The sequence below is a fragment of the Oncorhynchus mykiss genome, chromosome 13 (assembly GCF_013265735.2).
Source record: "Oncorhynchus mykiss isolate Arlee chromosome 13, USDA_OmykA_1.1, whole genome shotgun sequence".
NCBI classification, from domain to species: Eukaryota; Metazoa; Chordata; class Actinopteri; order Salmoniformes; family Salmonidae; genus Oncorhynchus; species Oncorhynchus mykiss.
In genome coordinates, this window is record NC_048577.1 from 38,369,122 (window position 1) to 38,390,748 (window position 21,627).

A 21,627-nucleotide genomic window follows, 5' to 3' on the forward strand; every position below is an offset into this window, starting at 1 on the left:
AGAGAAACCTCCGCTAGCGCTTGGATTAGCCTGGGCAGCCGCTAGTGGTCGCTATGGATCCTCACTATCCATAGCTTCCAAATTCGATATAATTTAGTTTAGAAAAGTTCTTCCGACATTGTGAAAACATTTAGACTGCGTTTAGACAGGCAGCCCAATTCAGATTTCTCAATCAGATCGCACCTGAAAAATTCTGATGTGAAAAGATGTGATTGGTGAGAAAATACAAACGAGTGGAAAAAAATATCTGAAATTGACTGCCTGTTTAAACGCAGCCTTGATGTTTACGAAAGTAATTGTACACAATAACCACACACTTCCTCCATTCAATCCTAACTTCGAAAACGATAATGTACTTTCGATTTTCATATCCACACCCCTCCGGTGACGCAATCGTAATTTTCAACGTTGGACATTTTTAGCGAACTGTCTAGATCCTGAAAACAGCCGACGCCTTTTATCATTGCAAAAACAACATACTTGAACAAAAGGTAAGCCCATATCAACTATAAAGATATCAGAATTGAATATGCCCACAAGATTAATAACTTTCTTAAAAAATGGGTTGAAGTACATTTGAAATGGCGGAGGAAAAGGAGGTGAAGTGAAGTCGCGTCAACATTTTCTCGACCATAGCATAATGACATTGTTTTAATGCAACGACAAAACGTTCATTACTTAAGAACTTCTTAGTTGTTACATTTAAGATTTTAAAAAAATGACCCAGGTAGATGTTATGCACGAAGTTGCCATATAGGCTATTACAGTAGATATTGATAGATATTACAGTACAGTACACCGCCTGTTGACGATAGTATCTCCTGACCCGGTTGTTTTGTTAAGAGCCTCGGACGCTTGCGGAACGTTTTTTGGAAACATAAGGATCTTCCATATCAGAGAGAAATAAATTTGATAAAACACAATGTTAAATTACTACACACCTTTATAGGCTTAGTGTTCCCACACGTCCAAATATATCTCCAATATACATTGTCAATATACTTGTTTATTGAAGACATAGGTGGCCACCTGTGCTAAATAGCGCTCCGAACACCTGTGTGTAAGTGTAATTGGGGAGGAAGTGTAGTTCCTCAACTGGGGGCTTTGCACAGCTTGTGGATCTGTGCAAAACTCTACAGTAAGTGTATATTTTTTTATTTGAATGATTCTTTCTCGCTGATATGAAAGACAAGGGGCATATGAACATGTGTTTCGAAAACCGGTTGGAAAGTCATGATTGTTGACTTTTTTCAACTTTAAAACACAGCATCGCAATTGTATACTGAGCAAAAATATAAACGCAACAATTTCAAAGATTTTACTGAGTTACAGTTTATATAAGGAAATAGTCCATTGAAATAAATTCCTTAGGCACTAATCTATGGATTTCACATGACTGGGAATACAGATATGCATCTGTTGGTCACAAGTTGGGGTTTGGAACAGAAAACCAGTCAGTGTCTGATGTGACCACCATTTGCCTCATGCAGCAAGACACATCTCATTCACATAGAGTTGATCAGGCTGATGATTGTGGGCTGTGGAATGTTGTCCCACTCCTCTTTAATGGCTGTGCGAAGTTGCTGAATATTGGCGGAAACTGGAACATGCTGTCTTACACATCGATTCAGAGCATCCCGCACATGCTCAATGGGTGACATGTCTGGTGAGTATGCAGGCCATGGAAGAACTGGGACATTTTCCGCTTCCAGGAGTTGTGTACAGATCCTTGTGACATTGGGCCGTGCATTATCATGCTGAAACATAAGGTGATGGCGGTGAATGAATGGCACGACAATGGGCCTCAGGACCTCGTCACAGTATCTCTGTGCATTCAAATTGCCATAGATAAAATGCAATTGTATTCATTGTCCGTAGCTTATGCCTGCCCATAGCATAACCCCACCGCCACCATTTGCCAATCTGTTCACAAAGTTGACATCAGCAAACTGCTCACCCACACAACGCCATACACGTGGTCTGCCGGTTGGACGTACTGCCAAATTCTCTAAAATTATGTTGGAGACCGCTTATGGTAGAGAAATGAACATTCAATTCTCTGGCAACAGCTCTGATTTTCAGTGCTGCAGTCAGAATTGCACGCTCCCTCAAAACATGTTTTTTTCATGCTAGCAGTTTAATTGTCTAGTAGGCTATTTTTGGACAAGCTGCTGAATTTGATAAACCAAATTGGTTTATCAACCCTCTACCAGTTGTCTGTACAAGCACACACAGTACCTGCGCATTATTTTACATTATGAAGCTTACTGGTAGTCCTCAGTCACATGTTGTTATCACAAGCACACAAAGACAAGAGACCGAAGCCTTTTGATTCACTCATTGTTGTGCAGCATACACCATATTATAGTTACAGTATGGAATTCACAACTAAATGTTTGCTGCTAGATATAACTATTAAGTTAACTGTCTAAAATGTGTTAAATGCTCTTTGGATTGCTGACATAGTAGCTAGGTATCTATCAAGTTTCACTCCATTGATCTCCGTGCGTGCGTGCACGTGGGTGGAGTGGGATTTTTGGAGGAGCGAAAACCTTTTTGTAATAAGATGTCCTTGCCGGGCTCATTCCCAATCACAAGGGGGCGATAGCAATGTTTTTTCATTTTGTCTTTTCATTTTGTGAAAACAAGGAAGAATCGGCTTTCCTTGCTAGTTTTTTTTTAAACCTTTATTTAACTTGGCAAGTCAGTTAAGAACAAATTCTTATTTACAATGACGGCCTGGGAACACTGGGTTAACTGTCTTGTTCAGGGGCAGCATCTGCACATCTATCACTCCAGTGTTAATGCTAAATTGTAATTGTAATTATTTCGCCTCTATGGCCTATTTATTGCCTTACCTCCCTACTCTTTTACATTTGCATACACTGTACATAGATGTTTCTATTGTGTTATTGACTGTACGTTTGTTTGTGTGTAACTCTGTGTTGTTTTTGTCGCACTGCTTTGCTTTATCTTGGCCAGGTCGCAGTTAGGGTTGCCAACTGTCCCGTAGACAAGTAGACAATGGACCTGATCGGACAGCTCAGAGCCTCTGCTTTTTTCTGTCCATAAGGAACAATTGGATTGGTGGAAGAGGCAGGGCAGGCTAGGAACAAGGAAGAAGGGTGTGGTCAGCAGGGCATCCCCCGAGGCTGAATGCCCAAAGGTTTTTATCAGAACGGTTGTAGATTAGTTTAGCCTTTTTGCTTTTCCCGACATGAGTTCGTGGTGTTTTGTTTTAAAAATAGAGGTAAAAAAGAAAAGAAAAAAGAAAAAGAGGGATAAAAGAACGTCATTAAAAATATAACCCACAGCTGTGCATGGGGAGAGGGGTCGGGGTGCTAAGGAGTGCATTCACATATATCTACACATTTTCACATACATCACATTGGGCTAAATTGGTTTGTCCCATACGGGACCTCCCTTGTTCCGTATATTCATCCAATCACAGTATAGTGTAAACGCGCCAATTCCTGCAAAGTAATTTCTGTTCTTGTTTGGTCGGTTTGGCATATCAAGGAAAAATGGATAAACATGCAGATACAACAAACAATGTGAAGCAAAAAAGACATGGGTTAAGCCCGTCCGTGGTGACTCGACGAAAGCTTTCTGTACTTTATGCGTCGGGAATTCTCAATTGGCCATGAAGGGGAGAATGACCTAACTCAGCATGCATCCACAGAAATGCACAAGGCCACGCTAGCTAAAGGTGCTAGCAATGTTGGTGCATTCTTCGTGACGTCTACTGAGGAAACTGACATAATTGGAAAACACCTCTCCGTTTACCAGTTATTGAGCAGTGCCAACAATCACATTCTTGTAAGCTAATTGCCCAGCTCACATAGCTCATAATGCCTGCAAGCACGCCTGCGATCAGCTGTCAGTGGATATTGAGACAATTGTTTTACAGATCTACAGGCACTTATCAGTATCTGCTTCCCGAAGAGAGGAACTACGCACATTTTTTTCGCCTTTGTTGACATTGAGTGGCTTGAAATCCTGCGACATGTTTGCACACGATGGCTCTCTCTTCATCCAGCTGTCCATCGTCTCCAGCAAAGCTGGCCAGCTCTTACATCATACTTCAGGTCCCTTAGGGAGACCTGTCCTGTGGAACTGAAGAGTATTTTTGAGAATGAAGAAAAAACAGAAGCTGCTGAGATTTATCTGTGCTTTTTCCACAAAGTGGGTGTGTTTTTGACCTACTCGTAAAAAAGCTGGAGGAAACAACGCTCTGCATCACAGATGTTTTGCGAGGAAGTCCAAAAGTTCAACATTTAAGATGCTTCAGCTGAAACAGGACAGTTTTTTTTCTGATACCAGATCAAGCAGCTGATGGGACAAACAATTGTCAGCATGAAGGTACAAGCAGAAACAGGACTTTGACGTTCTATGACACTGTCATTACATACATTGACAAGTGGCTTGATTTCTCACCAGAAAATGTAATGGTGAAACCGATCGGCTTCTATGAAGAGCTCTCCTTCACTGACCTGGAGCAGGTGGTGGTTGCCCTCGAAATGACAGAGACAGTCAGTATGGACCAACTCTATAAAGAGTGTTGTACTAGCCGGGAGGAAATACAGAAAGCCAGACAGGATGCCACAAAATCCACCAGTGAGAAGCAGGTGGCAATTTACCAAAACCTAGGGAAAGCCAACTTGATCAACATGTTCAGGATTGTCTCATTTGTCCTCAGTGTGCCAGACTCAAATGCCTTTGTAGAGAGGATTTTCTGTCTGATGACCATTAAATGGTCAGACTCAAGAAACCGATGTAGCACAGAGCTGATCAAAAATGAACTTCACATATCTGGGAACTGTGACTTGTCATGTAATGACTTCTCTCTGGCTCTGCAAGAGGACTGCTTGAATCAGTCAAGTATGTAGCCTTGGTGAGTGACTCATGCCCCTCTTTTGCATCTGAGAAGTTTTTCATTATTTTTTTGCTGTAAAGGTCCAAATTGTGATTTCTTTGATAATATATTTTGAGGTTTATTCACATAAGTTTACATAATGATACAGTTTTAGTAAAGCTATAGGCTAAATGGAATATACAAATGTTTTGCCTTTCCAATTGAATATGAATATGAATATACACTGTATATTCATTCATTCACACAACACCATACCCATACCGCCATACCCACAACACCATACCCACACCGCCATACCCACAACACCATACCCACGCCACCGTGGCACCGTGCACTGGCACGCCACCTTTTGTCCCTTATTTGGTAGTGAGAAAGTTGGCAACCCTAGTCGCAGTTGTAAACGAGAACTTCTTCTCAACTGGCCTACCTGGTTAAGTAAAGGTGAAATAAATACATCAATTCCCATATCAACTAAAAATAGAATGCCATCATGTTTTGGTCACTGGAGAAAAAAAGCACATGGCTAGCTCGTTGGCTACAGCAGGTTCTACCATTTCATAATAATAACTAGTTATTACTTTTAAACTAAATACCTTTTTGGGTGGATTCTTGTTGTTTGGTTTACTGTTTCAACAGTCACTGAGATTATATTGGGTTATCAATGCAAAATAGGTTACTTTAATGTGGGGATGGGCATTTTACATTTTTGGGTACTCAGTTTTTTTAACACAAGGCCTGCGCTGGAAAGAAATGCGTGCATATTTATCTATAGGCCTGTGTCAACATGCCTAATTTATCATAACCATTACAGATAACAAATCCTAATTGCTAAATTGCCCCATATAAAGTACCAATCAAAAGTTTAGACTCACCTACTCATTCCAGGGTTTTTCTTATTTTTTAAACTATTTTCTACATTGTAGAATAATAGTGAAACCATCAAAGCTATGAAATAACACAAATGGAATCAATCATGTAGTAACCAAAAAACAGGTTAAACAAATCAAAATATATTTTATATTTGAGATTCTTCAAAGTAGCCACCCTTTGCCTTAATGACAGCTTTGCACACACTTGGCGTTCTGTCAAACAGCTTCATGAGGTAGTCACAAATGCACATTTGTGCAACCAGCTTCACAAATGCACTTGTAGAAATGAAACACTAGAGGCAAAGCAAATTAACATGGTCTTCAAGACAAAATAAATAAAACAATTGGGACAAAATGGAACTGTGATCTCTGGTTAAAGAACGAGCTTTGACGTTCGGATACTCGATTACTCATGCCCATCCCTGCTTTGATGAATCGTCTGTATAGCCTATAGATCAGATCAAGGAGCCAAGCGACAACACTGCCCCCACTGTGGAAGGAATGATACAGCGTGTCTTCATTTTCAGGTAGTAAAAATGTAAGTAAAAAAACGGAGCCTATTACAAAGATACGGCCCTTTTGTGACGAAAAATTACATTGCAACACTACGAATCGTATGTCTGCGTAGAGCTTGTAGTAAGCTTAAGTGGTTAGCATTTTGCAATCAAGCTCCTCTTGGTAACAGAAGAGAATCCCCTCCTGGATCAAGAGGCTTGCTGTCTAATATTTGTTTGAGTAGCATTTTTGAGTTATTTGTATAACTGTATGAGCTCGGATGTCTGTACTCCAAATAGTTTGTGTAAAAGGTTTTCATGTTAGCATTTAGCTAGCATTTGCTATGGGATTTTACATGTACTTGTTAGCATTGAAAACCTTCTGATTGGAAATAGTGCCCCTGTTGTTTTTTATTGCCGGTATTACGGTATGGCACAAAGTCGGTATGATGGCACAAGGTCGGTATGGGGGGGAGGTTATACTTGCCTAACATATGGAATTGTTTTAAGATGGACATACCATGTATCATTTAGCTATCTGATTTAGAATTTAAGGACCCTGTAGGTATAAAAGAAATACATATATTTACAAATTATTTGATAAAATATAGAATTTGCCCATAGAAACACATTAAATGACACGTTCATAAATGGCAAAACAGACAGTCAAAATATGTATCCTGAGGAATACGATTTTGAAGTAAATGTCTTATATCTATGAGATTTCTTATTTTTTAAATTTATTTTTAACACATATTTAACCCATTCATTTTTTAACCTATCTGGCACCAGTGGGACAGTAGCGTCCCACCTGTGCATTTGGACCAGTGAAAGTGCAAACAGAAATCTCATAATTAAAATTCCTCAAACATACAAGTATTATACACCATTTTAAAGATAAACTTCTTGTTAATCCAGCCACAGTGTCTGATTTCAAAAAGGCTTTACGGCAAAAGCACACCATGCGATTATGTTAGGTCAGCGCCTAGCCACAGAAAACCATACAGCCATTTTCCAACCAAGGAGAGGTGTCACAAAAGACAGAAATAGCGTTAAAATGAATCACTAACCTTTGATGATCTTCATCTGATGGCACTCCCAGGTCTCCATGTTAGACAATAAATGTTAGTTTTGTTTGATAAAGTTAATCTTTATGTCCAAATACCTTTTTGTTTGCGCGTTTAGTCCAGTAATCCAAATGCACAAGGCGCGGGCACTAAGTCCAGACGAAAAGTAAAAAAAGTTCCATTACAGTTTGTAGAAACATGTGAAACGATGTATAGAATCAATCTTTAGGATGTTTTTATCATAAATCTTCAATAATATTCCAACCGGACTAAACGCGCATGACTAAACTCAAGGCTTTCAGCCAGACCACTGGTTCAAACAGCTCTTATTCGCTCCCCTTTCACTTTAGAAGCCTGAAACAACGTTCTAAAGACTGTTGACATCTAGTGGAAGCCTTAGGAAGTGCAATCTGACCCCATTTACACTGTATATTGAATAGGCAATCACTTGAAAAACAACAACCTCAGATTTCCCACTTACTGGTTGGATTTTTCTCAGGTTTTGCCTGCCAATAGAGTTCTGTTATACTGACAGACATCATTCAAACAGTTTTAGAAACTTTACAGTGTTTTCTATCCAAATCTACAAATAATATGCATATCCTAGCCTCTGGGCCTGAGTAGCAAGCAGTTTACTCTTGGCACGCGTTTCATCCGGACGTGAAAATACTGCCCCCTACCCCAAAGAAGTTAACTGATACCTGGTTACCTTCAGAAGAGTCCTGTGACACTTGTGGGGGTTGTAGAACAAAACAGAGAACAGCATTAGTGGCGATTAAAAAGTGAGTATACACAATGCCAACTGAAAAGAATAGTGGGTATACAGCGTTTTTCCCCTACTACACCACTGGGCTAAAGTCTTCCACTCAGGGACCAGACGCGAACCTGATGAAATGACTAAGAGAAGCATTGTCCTTCTCTATGTCTATGATTCATTTTTAATCACAAAGTAAATAGGTGTTGTCTTTCTGGCGGGTGAAGGATGTGTTGCTATGCACAGAGGCCTTCACCCCCTCTGATACCCTGTGTCATTCACTCATTGAGACATTCATTTTTTGATTCCCATGAGTTGCTTGCAAGGCACTGAATGAATGCCTCGTAACAGTGCTCTGTGAGGGACTGGGGGGCCCAGAAGGCGTACTGGTGTGTTTAATTATCCAGGTCCTGCAAAAGATAGATCCCTCGGCTGTCCTTACTCAAGCCTCTGGTATTCTGCTAATCTGAGTGGGCGTATATGAGTCAGTGGTCATTGTGTGTCTGTGTGTATCCATCCTGAATCTTTTCAGCAGTTCCTCTATTTGTTCCTTTCTTTGTTGTATCCTCTACAGTCTACATTCACTCCCCAGAATCTAGCTGCCATTTTTGGATCCCCTTTGCACCCCTCCCCCGTTCCTGTCCTTTCTGCCCCCACATTATCTCACTCCTCCACCAAGATTCCAACTGTCCCCCACCCATCTGCTCACTGAGTATCATGCTCATGTTTTTCATGCATGTGTTTTTGATAGGGAGTCGACAGGTCCCTTAAGCACAATTACATTGTCACGTTGACAGTTAGGCCGGGGCCTACATTGTTATAACAAAATTGTTACATTGCTGTAATAACACAACATGGAGAAATAACTAACTGAATCTGCACACAGTTTACCAAATGCTGAGCACAGCTAGGGGAGGACTTACTTTATGTATCACAATGACTGGTCCCTATGGTCAGAGTGGTTTTCTGGGCTGTGGAGTGCAGCTCTACAACCTATCATTAGCCTGTAGTTTTCATAGTTTAACCTCTTCAAGAGTTTTTTAAGAGGGCAAATTACTTGTGAGTGACCCATCAAGGCCAGAGGATGTAGGCTAATCCCAGGATAGAAAATGATAACATTCACTCTGTTTATTAAGCGATTTGATACAAGAGTTGGCTGTTTGACATGTCCAAATGTGGTCCCTGAGTTTCCTTGCCCTTTAGTGGCTCTGTTCTGAGTAGTTTGTTGTTCCTCTCTCAAAAAAAGAGGAAACCAAAAAAGGAACTGAGATTTTCCCAACCTCAAAAAGGAGGCCGACCTTATCCCTGCTATAAATTAAAACCTTACAATTCTCACATGTAATCCTCATGGGTCATTCTGATGTTTTATTTATTCAAATGATTATAATAATAAGGAGAAACATCAGGGGCTAAAAGGTTGGGAGTTCAACACACCATAACTAAAAATCATATATTATAGATTATACAGACAGAGGGGATTGATAGCAGCATCATTGATTTATGGGAGCACATAACTTTGGTTATATGTAGAACAGAACCATGGTGTTCCTGTTGACATGATTGATGCGACTACTCTGGCAGGATGGAACCAAGTGGCTTATTCATGCATCATCGTTTGCTTGGTATTTGACCCTGAGTGTGTTTTAAGAGCATAACCCTGAATCTTGACCCCTTTCTGCAGCCCCAACACAGCACAATGAGAGGCTTAAAGTGTGGCCAAAGAGTATAACATAGTCTAGTAAATAACTAACACGTGGCCCCTTACTTTGGGGAATTAGATCTTCAGGGTTTGTTGTTTTGGGTTCCAAATGAACATTTGGAGAGTTAAGACGGGTTAGATTTGGACAGTGTTGAGTGCGCTTTTTAATAATGTGCTCTAATTTTCCTATTATTTAAGGAGAGTGAAAATGGGACAGAAAGACACTGAGCATGAGTGAGAGAAAGTGCAGAAAGAGCAAGACAGCCCTGCTGTTGCAGGGAAAAGAGGGAGGGGGGATGTGGGGAAGTGAGATGGATTTCCCGTAAATCACCATCAACCAATCACAGCTCCTACCCAGGTTGGCAGTGGGCCAGTGGGATGAAGCGACACCAAGCAACCGAGATACACAGCAAGATTACAGAGTGAAGTAGAGAGAGAGAGAGAGAGTTGAACGAGACCTATATTACAGAGAGTGAGTTATTATTTGTAAGGATAGGGGTATATGCGAGCAGAATATTTGACTTTAGTTTAGTGAAAAACGGATAACCAGAAGAGACTGCAGACCTGCAATTCAGACCTGCCTCTGTCGGTAGGTCTATGTTTCCTTCCTCAATGTCTATTTTTCCGTCCAGTTCTTTGTCAAAGGGCCTGTTCTTACTACCACTCCACTTGATTTCAGTTGGGGTGTGGTGCTGTGTATTGGAGGAGGGGTACGTGTGCATGTGTCTCGCTTTAGCAGGAAGTGATGATCAGTGAATGAGAAAGCTGGTGTGCCTGGTCAGAGTCTGGGTGAGACAAAGTGTGTGGAGGAGGGGACAGAGAGATAGACAGGAAAGTGGAGAGTAAGAATAACAATAACGAGGCTATATACAGGGGGCACCGGTACCGAGTCAGTGTGCGGGGGTACAGGTTAGTTGAGGTAATCTGTACATGTAGGTGGGGGCGAAGTGACTATGCATAGATCACAAACAAACAAACAGCAAGTAGTAGCAGTGTACAAAAGGGGGGGGGGGGGGGGGGGGGGTTCAATGTAAATTGTCCGGAGGCAATTTTATTAATTGTTCAGCAGCGTAGTTGAGTATTTGCTTGGCATTTACCCTGGCAGTCAACCTGAGCTTGGTGTGTCATAAAGGGAACATGGCACCTGTCTAAGGGAAGATCAAAAGTGAGGGGGAAAGATAAACCTCCTGTGAAGTGCTGGCACACTGATGCAACATGCAGCAACCCTATAGCTCTGCAGCTCTAAGCTTACAGTGTTCACTAAGCAGGCCAAGGTCCAAAGCCTCTCTGGCATTTCTCTACTGAATTAATGCTCAGATCAGAGGGGTTTTCATTTGAAAGACATACTCCATGCTAGATGCTTGTTAACTGACAATAAATACAGGAATACATCATACACCTATATACTGTTGTTGTACAAACATAAATTATGCCATGTTTGACCAGTCTAGCTCATTGCATGTTATCCCAGCAGTTTTCATGTGTATTTTATTTTGCATAGAGGCTGTCAGAGAGTTTCAACTTAAGGTGTACATCTTGGCAGGGGTTGTGCAACATTGTTTTGTGCTGCTCGACCTATATTGCACCCTCCAACACACACTCCTTCTATTCTGTGGAACTGAGGCAGGCCTGTTCCTTGAACATGCCATGTAGCAGTCTTCACAACACAACTACTTCCTGGTGTTAACTACACAGTTGTAACTGTCAAAACAAGGCCCGTGATCGAGTTTCCTGTTTCATTCGCTCACCGCAAAACATGACGTTTCAGCAGAGAAGGAGTTGCGATCAAGTTTCTGTGTCAAGCATACACTTCCTCCATGTTGAGAAAGTGATGTGTTTCAAATCAAATCAAATGTATTGGTCACAAGAAAAATATTTGCTTTCGAACTTTGGAACGAGGCGCAATACAAGGCAGAGATAAACAATTACTAGATTGACTTGTTTCACCGCCACACAAAGCCAGACATTGTTCTGTTCTTAGCAGGTGCAAAGTTCAGTTGACATGAGGAAGGCTCTTTCCAGAAGTGAATAAGCTATACTGGAGTTTTTGATAACCCACTCGATGTCCCTGCAATCACAAGCTCTGCTCTGCTCTCTGCTAATGGACAGGTGTGAGGATCGCTTAGATCAGCAAGTTGGTAGTTGAGGAGATGTGCTTCAAATGAAGTGCTGTACACTGAGCTGTTCAAGGACGGACCGTTTTGAATAGTTCAACCAACAGCGAAGTTAGTAAACAGGATAAGACCATGTTTTATTCTGAATTTACATCATTTTCTGTTTCCTTCTCCAGCAGGTGAGATGGCAGTGAGGCGAAGGATCTTTAACTCGACCAGACCGTTCTCAGGGTCACCCCAAATAGAGCTGAAGGGGTCTTACCCAAGCCTCCCCAGCCCAGAAGACAGGACGAGTGACGAGGAGGGGAAGGAGAGCAAAGGGGACTTCATGCCTTGTTTAAAACCCAGAATAATTAAAGTCCTAACGAAGGGCACAGCAGAACAAGTGGGTGAAGCAGGTCCACTGAACTATCAGAAGAACTCGTTCATAGCCCAGGCTGAATGTGAGTATACTAAGGACGGGCAATACTAGTTTTGATAGGGTTAATTGCAGAGAGAGAGAGAGAGAGAATGGCACCAAGCTAACACCTGCTGTCTGTGCTTCCCCAGGTGAAACCCAAGACTCCCAGCAGTTCAGCCCTTCCTGCTCCGAACGCTCCTTTGTCGCGTCCCCCAACTGTTTAATCAACCGGTATGACCTCGCCTATCCCTCCATAACACACTCCATCATTATCTCTTCTTACAACTCTCTCAATCTTTGGGTTTCTTCTTTAGCTACAAAGCATTGGTTAAACCACTAATGTCTTCTTACAGTTTGGGTTTTCGTGACAGTACTGCATTCACACAGGCATTGCTGTTATGTCTTCCACAGGGACTCATCAGAGCACAACAATGTGTCGTGTTCCACCGCCGCCTCCAACCAGGACAAACCAGGCTCCCCGGCCCACTGCTCCCCCAGGAAGAAGCCAAGGAAGAAACAGAAGAAGAAAGGGGGGCAGAGGGAGACAGGGAAGCAGAGACAGAGACGTAGAGTACCTTCTGGTGTCCCTGAGCAGGAGACCCAGACTGGCAGTTCTCCTCAACTGATCCAGATCCAGGTAAGATGAGCACTCTCCCTGTAACATCCTACCGTCAGACACAAAATGGATGACGTTGAACTCTAGTTGAACTTGAAGTGCCTTTCCTGTGATTCATAGTCTGTAGTATGAACCGTAGACAGTCTCATATAGTGTTTGAGCTTCTATCAGCAAACATCCTAGCACAAACATTAGCTTTCCAACCGGGAGGAAGTGATTCAGAGAACTCTTGACTGTCTGAGACAAAGCTTCCTTTCAGGTGTCCATAGTCTTGAAGCCTCACCCACACAGATAGGTGTCTGTGTCAGTATCATTACCTGAAGGTGAAAGCTCTTTCCTGGCAGACAGTCACCTTTAATCACCTGGTGGTGGGTTTGTCTTTTTCCCCTTTAGCAGGACGCTTCAGAGCACCAAAGTAACATCAGCACTTCATACAGTAGCAGTATCCTGAGTTTAGAGGCGCATGACAGAAGACGCCCCCCTTACTCCCTCCAGGACTGCAACAGGGGCCCCAGCCATTCCCACCTCTACTGGGGTCCCCAGGTGTTTAGCCACCCCTCCAACCTCTCCACCTATGGGCAGGAGAGTGACTCAGACTCTCCTCTCAGCAGTGTGGGAGACTGTTCGTTAGCCCTAGCAGGGCTCAGGGGCAGTGTCAGTCAGGAGGACCGATGCTACGCAGGTCCCTTCTGCAAAGACTTCTGCAAAGACGTGGAAAGAGATGTCAGGGAGAAGGAGGGAGAAGTCTCAGAGACTGACACCAACGAGGGCCTGATCTTCAATAAGGTAACTTTCCAGACTGCAGTAGTTGTCGATAAATGCGGTTGTTTACTTGTGGCTTTTTCTGATTCCTCCTTATTAACTCAGCCAATTGTTCCTTCTTATTTCCTATTAGAATATTCAGCCTGTGAATTATGAGTACAGGGAGGGGAAGGACTACAGCCTCTGCAAGTCTATCAACACAGGGTCATACGGGGAAGTGCACAGTGTGCAAGACAACAGAACACACTTTAGATTTGGTGCCAAAAAGGTACAACAGCACTTACACTCTCTGTGTACATTATCTGTGTGTACATTATCTGTGTGTTATCTCTCACTATTGATAACTATTGAACTCTCTTCTCCCTCTCCTTCCTCCCAGATTCTCCTGAAGAGTTTTAGTAGTGAGGAAGTGGGTACGTGGAGTGCCCTGAAGTCTCCTCGCGTGGTGGAACTCTTCGGAGTGATCAGAGAGGGGCCCTACGTCGTCCTCTTCATGGACCTCAAAGCTGGTGAGCTATACACTATACTGTACCTCGATCTCAGGCAGTGACCTAGACGCTAGTTATGTGCTGGCCAGCTGTTTGTTCACCCTCACCCACCTGCAATAGCTAATAACCCATCCGCAACCACAAGACTATATGTGATAAAGTGACAATCTGAGGCCTGCACCTGACCCTAACCCGCTATAAAATAGAAAAATGCTGTAGGCTACAGCCAAAGACGATATAAAAAAAAAATTTTGACAAGGGGTGCAGATTTTCTCCTGATTTTAGATATGTTTCAGCTTATAATTTCCGACATTTTGGTAGACTATTTGTTAGTCAACTATAATTAGATACATGCAGCTTCTCTTCTGTCATTATATGTTGCCCTCAAAGACTAAATTAACCCCTGCTCACCAGATTGTCATAAATCAATAGAATGAATGCTTTAATCTAGTTGACATCGGTAGAGTTTTTCTCTGTCATCTTCTTTCGTGGAGCAAAAATGTTTAGAGACCAAAAAATAATTTAAAGGAGAACGATTTTCTGTGCTAAATTTCCAAATGACATCAGTTTGACCGGGTGTAAGGAAATAGAAAGCTGTGAAAACAACCCAACATGTTTTTGATAAGATTTCAGTTTGGCTTGGATGCATATTTTACATGGTTGAAATACTATCAGCATTTATGATGCTGATAAAGATAGATACCATCTGTAGAGGTACTAACTGAGCATTTGCATTCTCTCAAGATGCTGAAAGAAAGAAATCCTATTTCTCCACTCCTGTTCCTGAGTCAGAATTTTGCCTACATTTGGTGTATCATTTTACTGCAAGAAATCCTTAATTATGCAGGAGTTAATATTAAGGCTATGTGAGGTTATAGACCTAGAGTCAGTGTCCAGATTTCAGTTTCCATTAAACCCATCGGAACAGTAGGCTACAGTTCCCTTGAACTTCCCTATTTGAAGTCCTCTTTATGCTCTAATGCATGATAGCATAAAATAATTAAAGAACAACCTCAATGTAGCCTATAGATATAGATTGCACAGGAATTATAAATGTATGGATTTTTTTACATGTATTGTTTCTCATTATTCGACCCGCCCGCCCACTACCCACCCGCCCTTCATCCACACAATATTTAATGACCCTAAACCCGTCCGGGTTGTGAGTCAACCAGGGTATCACTACTAGACACCTCTGTTAAGAGTTTCTCAAAGGATGCCTCAAATCACAGCTATGATTTTGAGGTGATTTTCCATCACCCACTGACCCCTCCTGCCCTCTTCTCTATTATCTGCTTCTAGGCTCTGTGGGTCAGCTTATTAAAGAGAGGGGTCGGCTACCTGAGGACCTGGCCCTACACTACCACTGTCAGGTCCTTGAGGCGCTGGAACACCTGCTGAAGAGACGAGTGCTGCATCTGGACATAAAGGGTAGGCCGAGGCCTGAGATAATGAAAATGGCTGACTTATGAACAAAACCACAGCAGAGGGTTCATAAAACACACGGTAACTGAATGCCTGGGCACGTACACTGACTCTTACTAGGCATTTTCAAACTAGGTTTGATTATGGCAGATATTAAAACAGTAACTACAAGACTTGTCTAATCAAATCAAATTGATTTATATAGCCCTTCTTACATCAGCTGACAGCTGATATCTCAAAGTGCTGTACAGAAACCCAGCCTAAAACCCCAAACAGCAAGCAATGCAGGTGTTGAAGCAGGGTGGCAAGGAAAAACTCCCTAGAAAGGCCAAAACCTAGGAAGAAACCTAGAGGAACCAGTCTATGAGGGGTGGCCAGTCCTCTTCTGGCTGTGCCGGGTGGAGATTATAACAGAACATGGCCAAGATGTTCAAATGTTCATAAATGACCAGCATGGTCAAATAATAATAATCACAGGGGTTGTCGAGGGTGCAGCAAATCAGCACCTCAGGAGTAAATGTCAGTTGGCTTTTCATAGCCGATCATTAAGAGTATCTCTACCACTCCTGCTGTCTCTAGAGAGTTGAAAACAGCAGGTCTGGAACAGATTGCACATTCGGTGAACAGGTCAGGGTTCCATAGCCGCAGGCAGTTGACATGTAAAGAGGAATAGAAGAAGCAGATGTTCAGGATATTCATATTTGGATTCATATGTTGCCTTGGTGAGAGTAAGTTGTTTCTCTGCTGTTTTTGCAGTTGTTATGTGGAACACAAGAGTCGCAGATTGTGTCTTGATCTCCCGCACCTGTGTTGTGAAACCAGAGCACCACAGGCTGAGAACGCGCCAAGCCGGGAATTTCCCACAGCGTGACTCACCGCTACTTTTTAGAGGGCGCATGCGCTCGCCAGCCAGAGAGAGGGAGAGACAGAACTAGAGGAAGAGAGAGAGCGACAGAGCAAAGGATAGACAGTTGGAACCACATGGCTCAGTGCTCAGATGCCACCTGGTGTCAGATATGCCAAACCACAGGCACAGATACAACAGGGAGGTTTTGCCAAGTCACCTGCTGCCTGTCTATTATGCTATAAGCCCCAGATTCATTCCTTCCCTAACAGCTGTTTCTTAATAGCCAACATGACTTGGATTTGACTCTTTTTTCCCCCTCCTGGTTACCAGAACCTTGCCCCGCCTGCATAGCTACAGTGCTGCTAAATATGGCTGTCTCATCCCAGAATTATAGAACAACAATAACCAAATCCAGTATATACCCATAGATTAACGTGTGTGTGTGTGTGTGTATGTGTGCGTGTGTGTGTGTGTGTGTTGCAGCGGACAATGTGTTGCTGTCAGAGGATGGGAGGGACACTTTTCTGTGTGACTTTGGACAATCGGAGAGAATGGACATCGGTGGACAGAGCCTAAGTGCATCCCAAGGAGGTAGCAAAATATGAACTCAAGCCCCCACTAGACGAAAAAGGGGGATACACCTAAAACAATAAAGTGTTTGACCTGGTTGTCATGTCTGAATGTATACTCTGTGTATGTGCGTGGAAGCAGATCTGAAGGGGACAGAGACACACATGGCCCCGGAGATTGTGAAAGGGGAAACCTGCCGCGGAGCCAAAGCAGACGTGTGGAGCAGCTGCTGCATGTTACTGCACATGCTCAATGGCTGCCAGCCCTGGACACGATACTACTCCCGCCCACTGTACTTCAAGGTATCATTCAACACAACACCACCCTGTCTTCATACTTGACGTCTGACACATATGTAGCTTTTGATGTTTAAAAAAAAATATTAGGCCTCCGATTGGATTGAATCTTCGTGTCGTGGATTGATTGTTCATGTGGCTATGGTTACAGATAGCCAATGAACCACCGCCTCTGAGGGAGATCCCGCCCGATTGCAGTCCCTTCACTGCTGATGTCATAAAGGTGGGACTACAGAAGGAGCCCACCAAGAGGGCCTCCGCCTCGGAGCTCAAGGGAAGAGCAGCCAGAGCTCTGAGAGAAGGTGAGGGTATAGCACCACCACTGTTTTTAGATCAGTCCTTAGATTTTATAACTGACTAACTAACCTACTGTGTGTCTTTAGTGGGAGGACTCAGCAGCCCCATTAGAGGGTCCTATAAGGAGCCCCTACAGATAGATGACAGCCCCAGCCAGTCTAGCCAGCCCTGGCCACCGTTTAGCAGAGACACCTGCTCTGAGGAGAGCCCTGAGCTATGGCTGGAATCCATGAACCCAGGGAGCAAGGAGCTGAACAATGATGAGGAGGAGGAAGGCAGTGAGGCAGACACAGAGGAGACAGCCTCACCTCGCTCTCTACTGACACAACTCCATGAATGGCAAAATCCCAAGATGACCGACGTCACCTCCAACGTGTCTGAGCTTGAACTGCGCAAGCTGGAGAGAGGTAAGGGTTGTTGAAACATTCTGTGTGTTTGCTGTCTGTCAGTCTGTGTATCTAAGTTCATTTTACTTGATGTACAGTGCCTTGCGAAAGTATTCGGCCCCCTTGAACTTTGCGACCTTTTGCCACATTTATTTACAGCTGATTACAGCTGTAAGTTGCTTGGGGTATGTCTCTATCAGTTTTGCACATCGAGAGACTGACATTTTTTCCCATTCCTCCTTGCAAAACAGCTCGAGCTCAGTGAGGTTGGATGGAGAGCATTTGTGAACAGCAGTTTTCAGTTCTTTCCACAGATTCTCGATTGGATTCAGGTCTGGACTTTGACTTGGCCATTCTAACACCTGGATATGTTTATTTTTGAACCATTCCATTGTAGATTTTGCTTTATGTTTTGGATCATTGTCTTGTTGGAAGACAAATCTCCGTCCCAGTCTCAGGTCTTTTGCAGACTCCATCAGGTTTTCTTCCAGAATGGTCCTGTATTTGGCTCCATCCATCTTCCCATCAATTTTAACCATCTTCCCTGTCCCTGCTGAAGAAAAGCAGGCCCAAACCATGATGCTGCCACCACCATGTTTGACAGTGGGGATGGTGTGTTCAGCTGTGTTGCTTTTACACCAAACATAACGTTTTACATTGTTGCCAAAAAGTTACATTTTGGTTTCATCTGACCAGAGCACCTTCTTCCACATGTTTGGTGTGTCTCCCAGGTGGCTTGTGGCAAACTTTAAACAACACTTTTTATGGATATCTTTAAGAAATGGCTTTCTTCTTGCCACTCTTCCATAAAGGCCAGATTTGTGCAATATACGACTGATTGTTGTCCTATGGACAGAGTCTCCCACCTCAGCTGTAGATCTCTGCAGTTCATCCAGAGTGATCATGGGCCTCTTGGCTGCATCTCTGATCAGTCTTCTCCTTGTATGAGCTGAAAGTTTAGAGGGACGGCCAGGTCTTGGTAGATTTGCAGTGGTCTGATACTCCTTCCATTTCAATATTATCGCTTGCACAGTGCTCCTTGGGATGTTTAAAGCTTGGGAAATATTTTTGTATCCAAATCCGGCTTTAAACTTCATCACAACAGTATCTCGGACCTGCCTGGTGTGTTCCTTGTTCTTCATGATGCTCTCTGCGCTTTTAACGGACCTCTGAGACTATCACAGTGCAGGTGCATTTATACGGAGACTTGATTACACACAGGTGGATTGTATTTATCATAATTAGTCATTTAGGTCAACATTGGATCATTCAGAGATCCTCACTGAACTTCTGGAGAGAGTTTGCTGCACTGAAAGTAAAGGGGCTGAATAATTTTGCACGCCCAATTTTTCAGTTTTTGATTTGTTAAAAAAGTTTGAAATATCCAATAAATGTCGTTCCACTTCATGATTGTGTCCCACTTGTTGTTGATTCTTCACAAAAAAATACAGTTTTATATCTTTATGTTTGAAGCCTGAAATGTGGCAAAAGGTCGCAAAGTTCAATAGGGCCGAATACTTTCGCAAGGCACTGTATATCTATGTGTCTATATCAACTCCTCTGTTCTTACCGCTCCTCATCTGCTTGTCTGCAGAGTTCTACCTGACCAGTCTGTCTCAGCTGCACTCAGCAGAAACCCAGGAGCAGCTACTGTCCTGCCTGAGCAGCAGTGACTGTTACTCCAACAGGGACTTATGGGACAGAAAGGTAACCCACCATATAAGCCTGCCATGTTAGATAATATGAACAGCTGTAGAGTGTGTAATGTGTTTCTGTAGGTTGATATATGGGTCTCTCAGGTCACATTAATCAGCCCATTCACGGTTCTCCCTCTCTTTTCCCTGTCTCCCTCCTCCCCTAACTACAGGACTCTGGCCGTTGGTCCATCAGCCCAGGTGACGACCTCAGCTCCGGTGTGTTCTCCTACAACAGCCAACCGGATGGACAGATTCTCAGTATGGACTGGCTGGTTCACCAAAGCCACCTGTCTCCACCCCAATGCTTTGAGGGTGAGCGACATCTCTCGTTAGCTGACCCTAGAAGGTGCTACAGCTCAGGATGTTTAGATAAGAGGATCATGTCATATTGTTTCCCACTGGATAGGACCTCATTCCCATAGTGATATCACTCATGCTGAGAAAGCATGTGCAGTGCACTCATGTTGGCTGTTTCTCTGCACTGTGATTGGCTCAGGAGTTAACGTCTGCATCACGGGCGTAAATGGGCAAAGCATCCGGATACGAGAGAAACGCAGGGTGAAGGTGGGCCACATCGCCACGGGGATCAGCGACCAGGTGAGTGAGGACTAATGGTTGAGTTTTCAATATGCCTCCCCTGACAACAAGTCGTGCACAACCATATTTTCATTTTGATGCTCTTGTCCTTTTCACAGGCGACTACACACAGGCCTTCAATACACCACCTGTGTCTCTCTCTCCCCTCTAGATCTCTGAGAGGGTGTTCACCATGGAGACTCAGGAGCGGGAGCCAGTGGCCCATGATGAGGAGGTACAGGACTCTGGCCTCCTGCTCCGCTGTGTCCCTGCTCCTGACTACTGCCAGGCCTGGCGATGGAGGGTCAAGGAGGGGGTGCTGGAGACTCGTGACTGAGCCATTAACTCCCCCCACTCATCGGTAGCAGTCTCAAGCATCAGGACTGTGAACTCACTCTTGTACGCCTGTCTCAGTATATCCTGCTTTTTATCAAACTGTGTTATGTCTAATCCTTGTAAGAATCGTACCCTTTTTTAAATGTTCTCCTAAAATTACTTACCCAAATCTAACTGCCTGTAGCTCGGGACCTGAAGCAAGGATATGCATATTCTGGATACCAATTGAAATTAAACACTTTCAAGTTTTTGGAAATGTGAAATTAATGTAGGAGAATATTAACAGCAGGGGTTCAAACTCTAGAACCCAGTTCTGACATAGGAGTATAAAAATGTATTTTTTCAAACAAAACTATGCTCAATTTTATCTCTGGGACCCTCATGACAAATCAGAGCAAGATTACTGAATGTAAGTACATTATTTACCTTCAGAGGTGAATGTATGAAACCAGTTGCCATGATAAGTGTTTTGTTGTGCACTAAACAATAGAATGGTATTTTTTCACTGTAATATCTACTGTAAATGGACAGTGCAGTTAGATTAACAAGAATTTAAGCTTTCTGCACATAAGTGTTTGTCCTGGATAGTTGGATGTTACTTACGTTAGCGGGACACCAATCCCGTAGAGGATAAATGTCATGCATTTCTTATAAATGGATATCCCTGTATATTACAGGAGCACACACACACACACACACACGTGTGGTGTTAGTATCCTCTTTAGAGAAAATGGTTCATGTGAATAAGCTACAACTGCCTTTTCTCAAAGGTATGGAAAGTCCAATACTGTAAACCTAGCATAATTTTATACACCAGAAACGACAGCCCTTTTCTAGATTTCGCTAGAGCACACCCAACAACAGCACTGAGCCAATGAGATGTTAACCTTACAGTAACATGGAATCATGTCATGAAATAAAAGCTGTACTCTGGAGTATTTCATATCCATTTGCTGATCAATAGGAAAGATTCAATCCAACTACTACTGGAGACTGTTTAGATATGCTTCCAGTTGGGAATTAGGGTACAAGCAAGGCAGTAGTTTTAAATTAATCTC

The 21,627-nt window shown here is 43.0% G+C and overlaps 1 protein-coding gene across 8 annotated transcripts; it reads left to right on the forward strand.

Annotated features, from left to right (window-relative positions):
* The first annotated feature begins 334 nt into the window (after nt 1–334).
* On the forward strand, nt 335–21,500 carry LOC110486292 (mitogen-activated protein kinase kinase kinase 14). Of its 8 annotated transcripts, none has more exons than XM_021557768.2 (16): nt 335–491; nt 12,050–12,316; nt 12,423–12,504; nt 12,685–12,910; nt 13,283–13,675; nt 13,785–13,919; nt 14,031–14,160; nt 15,442–15,570; nt 16,895–17,002; nt 17,120–17,283; nt 17,429–17,579; nt 17,661–17,981; nt 19,555–19,667; nt 19,828–19,969; nt 20,154–20,254; nt 20,353–21,500. In XM_021557768.2, the coding sequence occupies exons 2-16, from the start codon at nt 12,058–12,060 to the stop codon at nt 20,596–20,598; spliced, it is 2,700 nt and encodes an 899-aa protein (XP_021413443.2). In that variant the 5' UTR covers nt 335–491; nt 12,050–12,057; the 3' UTR covers nt 20,599–21,500. The 8 variants fall into 8 exon arrangements, with proteins under 8 accessions (XP_021413443.2, XP_021413446.2, XP_021413447.2 ...); XM_021557771.2 differs by having other exon boundaries at nt 13,286–13,675; XM_021557772.2 differs by having other exon boundaries at nt 336–491; nt 20,406–21,500.
* The last annotated feature ends 127 nt before the right edge of the window (nt 21,501–21,627 follow it).